At 45.2% G+C, this 15,966-nt stretch overlaps 1 protein-coding gene across 1 annotated transcript; it reads left to right on the forward strand.

Annotated features, from left to right (window-relative positions):
- The first annotated feature begins 11,027 nt into the window (after nt 1-11,027).
- On the forward strand, nt 11,028-15,733 carry LOC130069054 (C-type lectin domain family 4 member K-like). Its single transcript, XM_056232749.1, has 5 exons — nt 11,028-11,166; nt 14,912-14,959; nt 15,096-15,158; nt 15,311-15,447; nt 15,589-15,733. The coding sequence occupies exons 1-5, from the start codon at nt 11,163-11,165 to the stop codon at nt 15,703-15,705; spliced, it is 369 nt and encodes a 122-aa protein (XP_056088724.1). The 5' UTR covers nt 11,028-11,162; the 3' UTR covers nt 15,706-15,733.
- The last annotated feature ends 233 nt before the right edge of the window (nt 15,734-15,966 follow it).

Genomic DNA, 15,966 nt, shown 5'->3' on the forward strand with positions numbered 1-15,966 from the left:
AACTCCTTATTTGTAATTTGTCTTTCAAAACAGGTATATTTCCTAGTAAAATGAAAACTTATGTTGTTTGGAAACCACAAAATTGACACACAAGTAAAAGTAATGATTAATAATGTGGAAATAGAACGAGTGTATGAAAATAAATTTCTGGGTGTGATTCTTGATCACAAAATCTGCTGGAAACGCCGTATTAAACATGTAAGAGCAAATGTTGCACAGAGTATTGGTAATGGGGAAAACAAGGCATGTATTGAATGAGATAGCACCATGTTGTATAGTTCACTTGTGTTATCTTATTTAAATTATTGAAGTATGGGGTAACTATACAACCACCCTAACATTAAGTACGAGACAAAAAAAAAAAGCAATTAGAATAGTAAATAAAGTAGGATATCATGAGCATACCAATTGACTGTTTTTAAAATTACATACTTTAAAATTTAAAGATCTGGTGGAATTCAAGACTGCACAAATAATCTATAAAGCAAAAAATAAACAGTTGGCTGGAAACATACAGTACAACAACTTGTCACAGATAGAGAGGGGGGTTATAACTTGAGAGGGGCTTTAAGACAACAGAATGTTCGGACAAAGCTCAAAAGTATGTGCATTTCGATTTCTTTCTTTTTAATAGTTTGAAATAAAGATTTTCAATTCAAATCAATTAAAGACATTTTCAAAGCTAGAAATAATAAGTCCTCTTTTCAGAAAATTTGTTCAAATGGGGATGATGCTTCTGCATAACAGCATTATAAGGAGGAGATGTTCTTATAAAGTTCTTTAATATTCTGTGTGAAACTGTGTTGTGTTCAGCAGATGGTATTGCAATTCTGAGACATTCCTACTGTATGTGCTAGCTATAAGTAGCCTATAAATAAAAAATATTTATGGACAAGATCTGTTTTGAGTAAACATCTAAAATAACAAAAAAATAAACCTTTGGGGCCCTATCATACACTCGGCGCAAAGCGCGACGCAGTGTTCCCTTTCGAGGGAACTCGCGATGCGTCACTTGACGCTTTGGGAACGCCCCCAGCGTGCATGCGTCTGAGCATCAATGTCAACTAGTCCAATGGAAAGAATGAGCGTCACGGGCGGGTGACGTCATGACCAGGAAGGGATAAAGGCTCACCCGGTGAAACGCGGCATTAGCTTCTGTGTCTCAGCAAGCGATCTGTGTCATTTTGTCTCTGTCTATTTACTGTTGTCTGTTGCGGAAAAGGATGGATACTAAACAAGTGTACAAACAGTGTGCTTCTCCCTGCCCGCGTTATTTAACGGGTGGGGACACACACGAGCTTTGTGTCGTTTGTTTGGGAGTGGAGCATGCGGTCTCAGCCTTCGAGGGGGCTGAGTGCCAGCATTGTGAGATGTTACCGCTTCGCATGCTCCGCTCTCGCCTGTCACTCTTTGATAAAGAGAGTGGGCAGGCTCGCGATCCACAGGGATCAGGACCCGCGTCTGCTGAGGCAGCGCGGAGAATGCATTCCTGGGGATCGCAAAAGGATCTTTCGGAGGGGTTGGAGACGGGTCCGAGGGCTCTTTCTCCTTCCTTACCCGAGAGATCCAGTGCTCTCTCCCCGGTGTCGGAAGCACGCTCTGCGGTTTCTTCCGCCCGGGGAGAGAGCCCTCCATTACTTTATTGCTCTTCCTCCGAGGAGGTTGATGCGATGAGTGTGGAGAGTGTAAGCACACACATGGGGGAAAGAGATTCACAATTTATTTCCCCAGCATATGATGAGCTGGTGGATGTTATGTCGCGGGCTGTAGAGAAATTAAATATTGAATGGCCATCTGAGAAGAAGGGCACTCGTCCTAAAAGCAAATTAGATGAGCGCTTTTTATCTTCCACCACATTATCTCCACCACGAGGGCTTCCATTTTTTCCCGATTTGCACAATGAAATTTCTAAATCGTGGAATAAACCATACTCATCACGTCTTTTCAGCCCTCATGTTAACACTTATTCGAGAATAAGAGGGCTGAAAGAGTATGGTTATGAGGCGATGCCCCAGGCGGAAGAGAATTTAGCCAGTTATCTTTCCCCTGGTCCCGCATCGTCTCTGAAAGCCTCGGCTTTGCCCACTAGACCGCTTAAAGCCACTTCGGTGTTAGTGGGCAAAGCTTATACGGCAGCAGGTCAAGCTGGAGCATGTCTGCATACTATGGCAGTGCTCCAGGCTTATCAAGCTGACCTGCTGGGGGATCTGGATAGTAGTGAGGGAGTCAGTCATGACGATATTCGTGAACTTCGTCGGGCTACCGATCTTTCTCTCAGGGCTACTAAGGAGACCGCCAGAGCAATTGGGCGGTCTATGGCAGCCTTGGTAGCTACTGAGAGACATTTATGGTTAAATCTGTCTGAAATTAAAGAAAAAGATCGAGCTTTTTTATTAGATGCTCCGCTTGAACCTTCTGGTCTCTTCGGCGACGCAGTCCACGCGGTCGTCGAGAGATTTCAGGAGTCAAAGAAACAAGCAGACGTTTTTAAAAAGTTTATCCCTCGCCGGGTCCAGCCCCCTGGGGCTGCTGGGCGTGAGCAGCCCCAGCCGTCGAGCTCATCATATCGTGTGCATCAGAAAGAGAGTGTTGCGTCTCGTGCACCTCCACGTAGAGACTGGAGACGGACGCAACCCTCTTAACCGAAGTCTTCTAAGTCGAAGCCGGATCTGAGGACCGTTCTTCAGGCGAAGAAGACTTCGGTTCAAAAAAAAAAAAAAAAGGTCCTGATGTTCATGCATCAGGCCTGTGAGGACAGCCCCGACCGAAGTGGAGCGGTGTACACCTCATTATACGGTGCCCGTTCCATTTCGGGGTCCTCACGAGACCGTTCTGCCAACCCTGCCACCCTTGGTGCTTCAGGGCGCAGCGGTCTCCAGCGAGTCGCTGATGCTATGCTGCGGCACAGCATCGGTTTCGCGCCCTCTGAGGGGGGCCTTAGAGCGGCCAGTTCAGGTAGTTCCTGCCATTATGTTTCAGGCTCCGGAATTGGCTGTCTCGATAACACCAGAGACCAGCCTCGAGAGGCTGGTTCCCTTAGTAAATTTTCTGGCAGCGTGGAAGCTTCTGCCGAATATTTCTCATTGGGTCCTGCAGATTGTAGAGAAAGGATACAGAATCCAGTTTGGTTCTCGTCCTCCTCGTTACAACGGGGTGCTGCCCACAGTGGTGCATCCCGAGCAGGCTCTGGTAATGGAGCAAGAGGTAAAGGCCCTGTTAGCAAAGGAAGCTATAGAACAGGTGTACTCACCCGACAGAGAGTCGGGTTTTTACAGCCGTTATTTCATTGTTCCAAAAAAGGATGGGGGGTTGCGTCCCATTTTAGATCTTCGTCTGTTGAATCGTTCAGTACAGAAACTCAAGTTCAAGATGCTGACACTCAAACAGATCGTGACTCAAATCAGATCCGAGGACTGGTTTGTCACGATAGATCTGAAGGACGCCTACTTCCATATCTCCATCCTCCCTCAGCACAGGAAGTTCCTAAGGTTTTCTTTCGGGGGCAAAGAATACCAATATCGGGTTCTTCCTTTCGGTCTAGCTTTATCACCCCGCACGTTCACGAAATGCGTGGATGCAGCTCTAGCCCCTCTCAGGCTTCAGGGCATACGTATTCTGAACTACATCGACGACTGGCTGATTCTGGCGGAATCAGAGCAGTTGGCGGTTCGGCACCGAGGTGTCGTTCTCGCTCATATGCAGATGTTGGGGTTGAGGCTCAACGCCAAGAAGAGTGTTCTTTCTCCAGTACAGAGAACCACTTTCCTTGGTGTGGTATGGGATTCAGTGACGATGCGGGCCACTCTATCGCCCGTTCGTGTAGCTGCTATCCTGACAGCCACCAAAGAGCTAAAGCTAGGCCAGTCACGCACTGTGAAACAGTTCGAGAGACTGTTGGGTCTCTTGGCGGCAGCGTCCAACGTGATTCCTTTTGGCCTGCTGTACATGAGACCTTTACAGTGGTGGCTAAGGACCAGAGGGTTCTCCCCGAGGGGAAACCCACTTCGTATGATCAAGGTCACGCGGCGGTGCCTTCGTGCCTTAATTATATGGAGGAAACATTGGTTCTTAACCCAGGGTCCGGTATTGGGAGCTCTTTGCCATCGTGTTACGATCTCGACAGATGCTTCCCTCACCGGCTGGGGAGCGGTAATGGAAGGCCGCTCGGTTCAGGGTCTGTGGAAAAGTCATCATCTTTCGTGGCACATCAATTGCCTGGAGATGATGGCTGTCTTCAATGCGTTGAGACAGTTTCTCCCAGACCTGAGGGGCCATCATGTGCTTGTACGAACAGACAACACATCAGTGGTCTCTTATCTGAACCGTCAGGGGGGTCTGCGGTCGCGTCCGCTCTGCAAACTGGCGCACCAGATCCTCCTGTGGTCTCTGGGGAAGGTACTCTCCCTGAGGGCAGTGTATATTCCTGGGGACCAGAATGTGGGGGCAGACATCCTGTCGAGGCAGGAGCTGAGGCCAGGGGACGTGGAGACTCCACCCCGAGGCGGTGGAGAAAATTTGGGAGTTTTACGGCCAAGCAGAGGTGGATCTGTTTGCGTCTCAGCACACGACGCACTGTCCACTTTGGTTCTCCCTTACTCACCCAGCCCCCCTGGGGCTGGATGCTATGGTGCAGACGTGGCCGAGGCTACGTCTGTACGCATTTCCCCCTGTTGCTTTGCTCCCAGGAGTTCTGGAACGAGTCCGCCAGTACGGAATAAGCCTACTGCTTGTAGCACCACGCTGGCCGAGTCGGATCTGGTTTGCGGACCTGATCCATCTCTTAGACGGTCCTCCCTTGGAGATCCCGATCAGGAGAGACCTTCTGTCTCAGGCCGGGGGCACAATATTTCACCCTCGACCAGAGATTTGGAACCTGTGGGTTTGGCCTCTGAGGGGGCCCAACTCATAGAGAGTGGTCTCTCAGCTGAGGCTGCTGAGACCATCCTAAGCTCCAGAGCTCCAGCTACTAGGAAACTATATGCGCTGAAATGGAAAGTTTTTTCTGTATGGTGTCACCGACATCAGTGGGATCCGGTTAACTGTTCTGTGAACACAGTACTCGAGTTCTTGCAGGAGCGCTTTACGTCAGGTTTATGTCCTTCCACACTTAAGGTTTACGTGGCGGCCATTGCGGCTTACCACGCCCTGGTTGGGGGTACATCGTTGGGTCGAGACCCCCTGATTACACGTTTCCTTCGTGGCACATTGAGGCTGAGGCCTGCAACTCGCACTAGGGTGCCAGCTTGGGATTTGGCAATAGTACTAGAAGGCCTGTCTAGGGCTCCGTTCGAGCCCTTAGATTCGGTTTCAGAGAAATTTCTTACCCTTAAGACTATCTTTCTGCTAGCTATTTCGTCCCTTAAGAGAGTTGGAGACCTTCAGGCCCTTTCGGTTTCCCCCACTTGCCTTGAGTTTGCACCGGGGATGGTCAAGGCATTCTTATATCCAAAACAGGGATACGTCCCTAAGGTGCCGACCTTGATTCCGAGGCCTATCGTGCTGCAGGCTTTCTGTCCTCCTCCTTTTACATCTGCGGACCAGGAAAGGCTGAACCTCTTGTGTCCAGTGCGAGCACTGGATACTTATGTTCATCGGACATCTTCTATGAGGAAGTCCGACCAGTTATTTATTTGCTTTGGATCACCTAAGAAGGGTCTTCCTGCTTCTAAACAGACGGTTAGCAAGTGGATAGTCGAGGCTATTTCACTTGCATACGAGTACTCTGACCATCCGTGTCCCTTGGTGGTCAGAGCTCACTCAACGAGGGGTATGGCGGCCTCTAAAGCCTTGTTATTTGGGGTTTCCCTCCAAGACGTTTGTGATGCGGCAGGCTGGTCCTCACCGCTCACATTCGTCAGGTTTTACAGTTTGGACCTGGATGCTGCCCCAGGTTCTCAGGTGCTTATTGCTTAGTTCCAACAGACTGACACTCAGGCACTTGGAATTCTGGCGTTTTGGGTATTCTCGTTCCAAAAGCGTCAAGTGACGCATCGCGAGTTCCCTCGAAAGGGAACGTCTCAGGTTACTACTGTAACCATAGTTCCCTGAGAAAGGGAACGAGACGATGCGTCACCCTGCCATACTTCCTGCTTCCCTGTGATCGGCTTGCTTCGACTTTTTGAAGCTAATGCCGCGTTTCACCGGGTGAGCCTTTATCCCTTCCTGGTCATGACGTGACCCGCCCGTGACGCTCATTCTTTCCATTGGACTAGTTGACATTGATGCTCAGACGCATGCACGCTGGGGGCGTTCCCAAAGCGTCAAGTGACGCATCGTCTCGTTCCCTTTCTCAGGGAACTATGGTTACAGTAGTAACCTGAGACGTTTTTTGCTAGTTTCAGCCCGACGCAGTTATCATTTTCACGTCCTGCTGTTGTTTAAACAGCAAATACATTTGCGCCCATCTGTGCGCCCATGGGCATGCAGTATGGAATGCCATTCCTGAATTAAATAAATAAATACATGAATAAATAAATATACGAAGAAATGGAAAAAAAAAACCCGCAAATAAATCACTATTTATACTTTTGTTTCCTTATTAATGTATAATTGTATTTTGTTCCACATTTATTTATTTTTTCATTTATTTATTTATACATTTATTTATTTCCACTTTTATTTATTTTCACATTTATTTATGCAGGCCTATATATGTATTTATGTCTACATTTATTTATTTCCACATTTATTTATATTTTTACATTTATATATTTCCACATTTATTTATACATGTATTCCTCTGTATGCTAATGAGGGGGGCGTGTTTTACCTCAGGAGTGGCAGTGCTGAAGCTTTGAGGCCACAGTGACACCTTGTGGTGTGACCAAACAATACGCAAGAGGTTTGTGGACGTGACTTTACACGTCACACAGGAAATTAATGACTCAAGCCCCGTTCACACTACACGCGGCCAAGCGACGCGATACCATTCATTTCAATGGGGAGCTGGCGATTTCCGGTGACACGCGCGACAGCGACCGTTGGCGACGGATGGGTGTGTCTGGTGACGCGTCAAAGTTGAGATCTGCTTAACTTTATGCAAATGAGAAGCGACTTTTGGGAGCGACAACCAATAGGAGCGGAGCGCGTATGATCCTTCTCCACATCATTGGATGTCATTCATAAAGGCAACCAGTAGTGGGAACTCCCACTAGCGACCTCATCGCCAGCCACTGGCGACATGCAGCGACAAAGTCGCTTGTAGTGTGAATGGGGCTTCAGAGATGGGCAATATGGCCAAAATCTTATATCACGGTTTAAGTCCTTTAAGAGAGCGTTAATTTACAGTAGTACATATTCCTATACATATTTTGTTGTAATGTCACAAGTAATAATCTCAGGGTTTACTGGGTTTTACATGATTATTTTTGTATTGGTGGTGGTACTAAAAAATAAACATTGTCACGTGTTTATCTTTCTTCTTCTCACCGATTCCTGATGGTTAGAGGACAGTTACTTGAGTCGTCCCCTGTCGTTTCAAAGAATAGTACAACGGCGAGCGCGTCAAGTATAAACGCCTCGACCGTTTGGAGAGGTAACGTTACGCGCGCTGCCTGTGGAGACTCGCGCTGCAGAGCCAGGCGAAAGTATAAACAAGGCTTCCGTCTCCTCACGGGTTCAGATATACTGAAATACGTCCACACCGCAGATATGTTGCTTCAGACAAGCACGTGCAGGTCACGGTTTCTGTTTGCGTCCTCACAACATTTTGGCCGTATTGTTTCGGTGATAAAAGTCTTTTGGCCGAAAACCGAAAATGCACTTTTGGGCCATTTTCGGCCGAAAATTTGCAGTGGCCGAATATTCGGTGCATCCTTAATTCAAACGTTTGGCGGACCTGACATACTCAAGATTTCTGTGATCTGTAAGGACGGTAAAAGGTTGACGTGCACCCTCCAACCAGTGCCTCCACTCCTCCAAGGCCGCTTTCACGGCCAGAAGCTCCCGATCGCCCACATCATAATTGCGTTCAGCTGAGTTTAGCTTGCGGGAGTAAAAGGCACAGGGAAACATTTTCGCGGGATTACCGTGGCGTTGTGACAGAATCGCACCCACTCCAGTGTTTGAGGCGTCAACCTCCACAATGAACTCCTTCTCCGGGTCAGGATGATGGAGAATGGGTGCGGCAGTGAATCTCTCTTTCAGCTGAGTAAACGCAGAAGTGCACTCAGAAGACCACCGGAAGCGCTCCCCCCCCCCCTGGAGAAGAGCCACGATGAGACTGAATAAACAAATAAACCTACGATAAAAGTTGGCAAAGCCCAGGGATCGCTGTAATTCTTTCACAGAAGAAGGTTGACGCCAGTCCACTACGGCTTTGACCTTGCTGTCATCGATGAAAACCCCCTCAGTGCTGATGACATATCCCAGGAAGGCGATCCGGGTCTGATGAAACTCGCACTTCTGAGTCTTGGCGTATAACTGATTCTCAATCAAGCGTTTGAGAACTGCACGCACATCCCGGACGTGTGCATCGAGGGTCTCTGAAAAAATCAAGAGGTCATCAATATAACAATAACCCTCTTATTTAGCATGTCACGAAAGACCTCATTAACGAAAGACTGGAACACAGAAGGACTACTGGACAGCCCGAACGGCATTACCTGATACTCATAGTGCCCCGTCGTCGTAGAAAAGGCAGTCTTCCACTCATCGCCCCTCCGTATGCGAATGAGGTTGTAAGCGTTCCTCAAATCCAGCTTGGTGAAGTAACGGGCTGAGCGAAGCATCTCCAGGGCTGCAGGGACTAAAGGCAGGGGATAACGATACTTCACAGTTACCTCATTGAGACAATGGAAATCGATGCAGGGCCGAAGACTCCCATCCTTCTTTTTAACAAAGAAAAACCCAGCGGACACGGGGGATGTGGAAGTGGTGATGAAACCCTTAGCAAGCTGTTCCGGATACACACGGCCGTGCGGGGGAACGGCTCCGGGTAGAAGTTCAATAGCGCAGTCACTGGCCCGTTGCGGGGGTAGAAGTGAAGCCTCTCTCTCGCTGAATGCCAGGGCAAGATCATGATATACCGCGGGAATTCCTTGCAGGTTCAATTCCTTGGAGGAACTGAGGCTCGATTCAGGACCATGGAGAGCGGGCAAACAGTGGACCTGACAGAAAGGAGACCATTGAGTGATTCTCCTCTCGGCCCAGGAAATTAGAGGGTTGTGTCTCTCCAGCCATGGTAATCCCAAAATTACTGGATGAAGGGGTGAGCTGATCGTGTACAGCTGAATTCTCTCCGTGTGGCGAGACCCGAAGTTGAGAGTGAGAGGCTGCATGATGTACTGTACCTCCCCTGTCCCCAGGGGGCGTCCATCCAGGGCTGCCACTGCCACACGGGACTCACAAGGGATGAGAGAGAGATGATTAGACAGGGCAAACTCCAAATCGACAAAATTACCAGCGGCTCCAGAGTCAATTAAAGCCCTTGTTTCGCAAATATTTCCATTAAAATTAAATGAAACTTCGAGAGTGAGAGAGTTGGGGGAACTAATCAAAGGAACTCACCGCAGAAGTGTCTCTGGATCTGGAACTCACAGGACACGAAGCTCTCTGATGACCAGCTTGAGCACAGTACAGGCATAATTTATTCTGCATCCTTCTCTCACGTTCCTCCGTAGTGAGACGTGTGAAGCCGCCTTGCATGGGCTTGGGTTCCGTGCAGGAAGAAGGATGAGCGAAGAGACCGGGCTTGAAAGGTGTGCGTCCGTAGCGGATGAGATTGTCAAGGCTGATGGCGAGCTCCATAAGATCTCCGAGGGACCTCCCATCGTCACGACAAGCCAATTCCCCTCGTAAATCCGTGTTCAGACCCCTTCGATACAGCAACTTAAGTGGTTCCTCCGTCCATCCCGTCTGTGCAGCCAGGGTGCGGAAGGAAAGCGTGTAGTCAGCAGCGGTAGAACTCCCTTGATTTAATGCAAGGAGCAGTTCACCTGGATCCTTTCCGCCCGCGGGATGTTCAAACACCTCTCTGAATTGAGACATAAACACGTTATAAGAGGGAAATGTATGCTGACCTCCAGACCAGAGAGCAGTTGCCCATTCCAACGCCCTCCCGGTGAGTAATGAGCAGATGAATGAAACGCGGGACGCATCATTGGGATGAGGCTGGGGTTGCTGGCTGATGAATAAGTCGCACTGCAACAGAAATCCTCTACAGGCTGCGGGTGAGCCATTAAACTTCTCAGGTAAGGATAATTTGGGATTGCTTGAAGCCGTACTCACGCTTGAAGTGACGGGCTCAGGTGTAGCGGGAGCTGGAGCTTGATTAGCGACCGCGTTATGCTGAGTGAGGGTTTGAACGGACCTCTCAAGTTCCTCAGTGAGATTTGTTAGCTTGACCAGCTGCTGTTGGTGTGTGATTAACACAGATGCCTGGGAATTAACCTCGGAAGCAAGACGCTGGAAGTCTGCTGGAAGTCTGCTGGATCCTGTGTTGGTAAAGTCTCCTGTAATGACGGGGCTGAGGCAGTCGGATCCATCTGCAGTACTTTATTGAAGCAGGTAATGAAACAAGGAATCACTGACATGAAACACAAAGAGAACACGTAGAAACATGCAGTGTGGCAAAACAAGACTTCACAAAGGAACAAAGAACTGAGCAGTCCAGATAAAGGGTGGGTAATGATTAACAGGTGGATGTGATAATACTGAATGGAGAAACCAGGCAGGGATGGAATCTAATGATAGCAGAGGGGGATGATGGGAATTGCAGTTCTAGAATGCAGGTGACAAGGAGCGGGTGAGACCGGAGAGAGGTGAAGGCGGGCGCACAGTGACAGCCGCGCGCTCCGTGACAATAGGCTATATATATATATATATATATATAGTGGCCACAATTATAATAATGTGTTTTAGTTGCCCCCCAGACTGCTTATTCAGCCTTTTTTTAATACAGAAAAATAATAATGTTTGTTTTAATGTTAAAAGAATCTGTGAATGTTTTCAAGCCAAACTATTCTGCCAATTAAGTATTTATATAAATAATAAATAGATAATCAACGGTGTTGTACTATTAAATCATGCTGAAATTCAGTCATCACATTTGATTTCTAATCACAGGGAATCAAGTTACTTCCTCAAAGTGGACTAAAGTTCCTCTGATCATCCTTGGTGTCTTTCTGGTTTTGGCTCTTGGAGGTCTGTGTGTTCTGGGGATCATGTGTGAGTATAATTCTTGCTCTATTTGAGCTTTGTTTGCTCTGATCATAACAGCCACATTTAAGGCAGTTATACACTTATACAAGAGTTATGGTACAGCTTACTGACTGATTTCCTGTGGGTTGCAATTGTTAACACTTTACAGATATAAAGCTGCTAAAAAAAATACCCTGAGGCACCAGCGGACTTTCATGGAATGCACTAAAACAACCTAATTGGTTGCTTTGTTTATTAATGTCGTCTGTTTCAGACCAAGCCCTGAAAAGTGAATCCAAAATGTCTCGATCGCCCCCCGGTGGCCGGTCCTAGTATAGGTCATAAACCCCGCCTCCCCATGTTATTCAACAGCACGTGAGACCAAATAAACAATTAAATTACACTTCAAATATTGTTTTTCCAAAGATAAACTGTAATTTATTGTAGTTTTTATCACGCTGATGTGATTTCAAGTGTTTGTTTTTAAAATAAGTTTGTTTTTAGTTAGTTATTTGATGCGGTGGTGTGACGTCATGATTGACAGCTGTGATTGACAGGTTCTCTGAGCGAAGTACTCACTGAAGCACCAACAGACTTTTTTTCGGGATCTTCGGAGGACTGAGGAGATTGGAGCTTTAAATGTATTATCTAAATTTCTATAATTAATTTTAAAAAAGTGCAGGAGCGTGTGTTTGCGATTGATTCTGCGAGAGTGAGGGCGGGGCCTTGATTTCGCGGCTTTACTTCCTGTTCACTACTGCGCATGTCTGGTCCCGAGATCGCTACTGGGCAGACTCAAGTTTCAAGATGTCAGCGCCATATCAGGACACTGGCGGCTTCAGTTCTGACCAATTGAAGAGAGCGAAGGGGCGTCGTCCATCTTTTTTTACAGTCTATGTTTTAGACTCTGAGAGAGAGCTCTTAGATAAGTACCAGAGAGTTAAAAACTGGGACTGTCACAATCGTTTAAATTCACATTAAATTAAATACCAGAAATGGTGCATTCCAGGGACTATAATCCATGAACCGCATAGATTGTTTTCTAAGGCTGCAAAATACTGTATATTAAAACAATCATAATATAGCATATCCTAGTGCTATCATTTATAAACAAACACTAACACATGAGAAAACATCAGTATATATTTATCTGTATTTATTCTAAATATGCACACTGTTGTTAATCGCGATTTCAAAAAAAGGTTTAAACCATCACTCTGAGTTTGCATATTTTGATGTCCACTACATGTTCTTGTTCAAGAAATTACAGTGACTGTAGCATTTCTATCATAAAGAAGTCGTCAAATAGTAAAGATGAACTTGAATTAAATATTGTTTGGCCAATAAGAAACAAGTATTTGGTCTTGCTATAAAGTGTAACAACAATTGGCGCCCTCTGCAGCGATTTGTTATAGGCTAATACATGGTTCAACAACACCATCCCTGCGTTTCAATGTCCATACTATCCATCCTAAACAGTATGTGAGATTAGAATAAGTGTGTCCCAAAGCATAGTATGTTGAAAAGAGTATGCCAGAAGTCCCTGGATGGGGTACTATTTCTGAACTAGATTTTCGAAGTGTGGATCTGTGCATACTCTAAAGCAGCAGACCTGGGCATTGTATGGTCCCTGGGCCACATCAGGCCCTCTGGCTATCCTTGTCCGACCCGTGTGAGGTCATTTATTATATTAAAGCTGGAGTCCGCAACTTTTTTTTATGTGTGCAAAATTTACAAAAATTATATATTGAGCGAGTACATCATGAATCAATTTTCCAACCGTGTTTTTGTCTTATCCTGAATCACTATGGTACCCCTATAATCAGTGTTTATATTCTGACTATTTTAGGCCGACCGGGTTAACCGCTGCAGAGTACAGTACCACACGGTACCACAGTACCTGCGTGACTCGTCATAGACATAAGAGAGAAGTAGCTCCAGCTGCATGTTCTTCAGCAAGACGCATGCAGTAGGGGTTATGCGCATAGACAGTAAAAGAAATGGACACAGAGACCCTAACTTCAACAAGGAGTTGAAAATTAGCATTAGCTACAAACTCTATATGCTGCGCATCAGTTACAGGCTTTGTATTGTAACTATGTTTGACTGTATGGTCCCTGTTAAATAAATAAATAAACGGAGAAAAGTGAAGTCAATTAGAAGCACTCACTTCCTGATTGCCAAGCGCACTGTGCAGGCTCACACTGAGCTTGACGACGTAGATGTGACGTGAGCAACCTGTCTCACAGCTGTACGTTTTAGTAGCTGTGCCAAGCGGAATCTGAAACATTCCCTTCCGAATCTTGCAGAGCCGGAGAGCGTGAGTATTAGCTGTCCACGAGCTAGCAGCAGGAGCAACTTTACAACTCTCTGTGGGGGCTTCTCCCTTGACTTTATGCCTCCACGTCCCCCCGATTGCGTGCGAGCTTTCTACTTCTGTCTATACGGTAATTTCTCTACTGTGCGACAGAGAGTCGCGTGTTATGACGCAATTGTTAGCCTATTTTTTACAAAAACTGCTTCTACGGGGCCATAAGGTAAGATACAAGGTGATGGAGCTTTTTATACATTGTCCTGTTTTTTTTTTAAATAAACAATGGACAAATGGAGTCTTTAAACACCTCAGATGTAAAGTTATTCGCTGTCAAAGTGACGCGAAAATGAATGGGAGTCAATGGAATGCTAACAGCAGGTGAAGGCTTGCTAGCCAATGGCGGCCCCCGGGGAGACTTCAGTTTCCGGCTGGTGGATTACCTCCTTGGTTATGCGGAGCGCCCAACGTTCGACAGGTCTAAGCATTTCCGGTTTGCAGTGGTTAGGTGATCTCTGAGGTAATTTAAAGGATTAGTTCACCTCAAAATGAAAATTTACTTTTAATTTACTCACCCCAATGCCATCCAAGATGTTGTTGTCTTTCTTTCTTCAGTGGAAAACTCCACACAATGGACTTCAAGCAACATGTTGAAGTCCAAATCAATGCAGTTTAAAAGGGTTTTGAAATGCTTCAAGGGCTGTGCACGTTCCCAGCTGAGGAATAGGGTCTTATCTAGCGAAACGATTGTTCATATTCTAAAAAGAATAAACATTTATACTTTTTGTAACCACAATTGTTCGTCTTGTGCTGGTCTGCGACGCGTCAGGCATTACGTCATCACGTTGGAAATTCAAAATTAATGCATTACAACCCAACAACCCATTCTATTTTAGTCGACTAAATCTACTGTAGATTTAGTCAACTAAAATCTTATTGTATTTCAGATGACTAAAATATGACTAAAACTAAATGGCATTTTAGTCAAAAGACTATGACTAAAACTAAATCAAAATTAGCTGTCAACTGTTTTGTGACAGGCGTAAATAAAATACTAATCCAGTCATATTTTTGTCACTGAAGATTTCTGAAATATAGTGTACCTTTAATGTTGTCTCTTCTCGTTTTCGTGAACCCAATATCGTGTATCATCTCATCTCGTGAGCAAAGTGTATCGTCACACCCCTAGCACTCATTGTTTCTCACTGGCTCTTAAAGGGCCTAAATGTAAGCATTTTCATGTTTTTAATCTTTTTTTTTTATTGCTAACATATCCACATTGCTATAATCAGATACTTTCTTAACTGCTGCTTCTCATCACTGATTATTGAGAGGATATCGTGCAGTTGCTGCTGCTGCAGTTTACTTAACAGCCTACAGTGTCGCTAAAAACAGGGCTTTCTGAACTCAAAATAAAAATAAATAAATAAAATACCTCTGCAATTGTTTTTCTCTAATCAGATGTCGGTGTTTCAAAGCAACTGTCTGCCCTGGAGACCAACAGCACAAGTGAGTAAAATATATTTAATGCACCCAGTAGGCCTACAACATTTAATTAACCGTTTGTAAAGATAAATTACTACATGATTTTTTTCAGTTTTTTTTATTATTTTTATTTTATGTTATTCATAACTCTCTGTATCAGTCATGGTGAAAGAGCTCACAGACAACTACACCAGAGTTAGAGAGCAACTGTTCTTTTACAAAGGTGAGCTATTTCTCTGCTAGACACATGACACAGGCTTAGACAAAGTGTTTGAATATTTCTGCACATTAAACCAAGCTTTGATTAACTTCAAGATTTTTATGAGCTGAAGAATGTATCATTATCATATGTTTTTGTTTTTATTATTATTTCAGCATTCACAGCTCAGTTGAATGATTGGGGTGGAAAGTTGTACTACTTCAGCTCTGATCAACTCACCTGGTCAAGCAGTCGTGCTTTCTGTGTTTCAAAAGGAGCCGATCTGGTGACCATAACCAGCCAATCAGAACAGGTAAGACAACTATACTGCACAATGTGATTTTGCACCAAATAAACAGGTATAATATACAAAAATGTTTTATTACAAAATCACATCTCACCACTGAATTTTTTGTTTTATATAATTGTGAATTATGTGCCTTTTCTCTATTAGATGTTTCTGTACTCTGAACTTAAAGACCATTACTGGATTGGTCTCAATGATCTGGACACTGAAGGAGACTGGGTTTGGGTGAATAGCCAAACTCTCAATGACACTGGAGTACAGTAAGAACTCTGTCTGCAATTGTTTGTTAATCAATGCAACACACTGTTCTACTACAGGAAAGAACATTAAAATATTTGCAATAATAGTATATTTTACAACAGCGGTTCTCAAATTGAGGTCTCTGACCAATAGCCAGGGGGTCCGCGAAATAATTTGCTATACCGTAGTTTCAGTATTATTATAATTTACTTCTTTTTTTTTTTATCAATATATTTATTGTTTTTCCAGTTACAGTGTACAGAAGTGGTTCACTATAAAAGTTAA

Source organism: Rhinichthys klamathensis, unplaced genomic scaffold (genome assembly GCF_029890125.1).
Source record: "Rhinichthys klamathensis goyatoka isolate OS25496 unplaced genomic scaffold, OSU_Roscu_1.1 h1tg000354l_1, whole genome shotgun sequence".
NCBI lineage: Eukaryota > Metazoa > Chordata > Actinopteri > Cypriniformes > Leuciscidae > Rhinichthys > Rhinichthys klamathensis.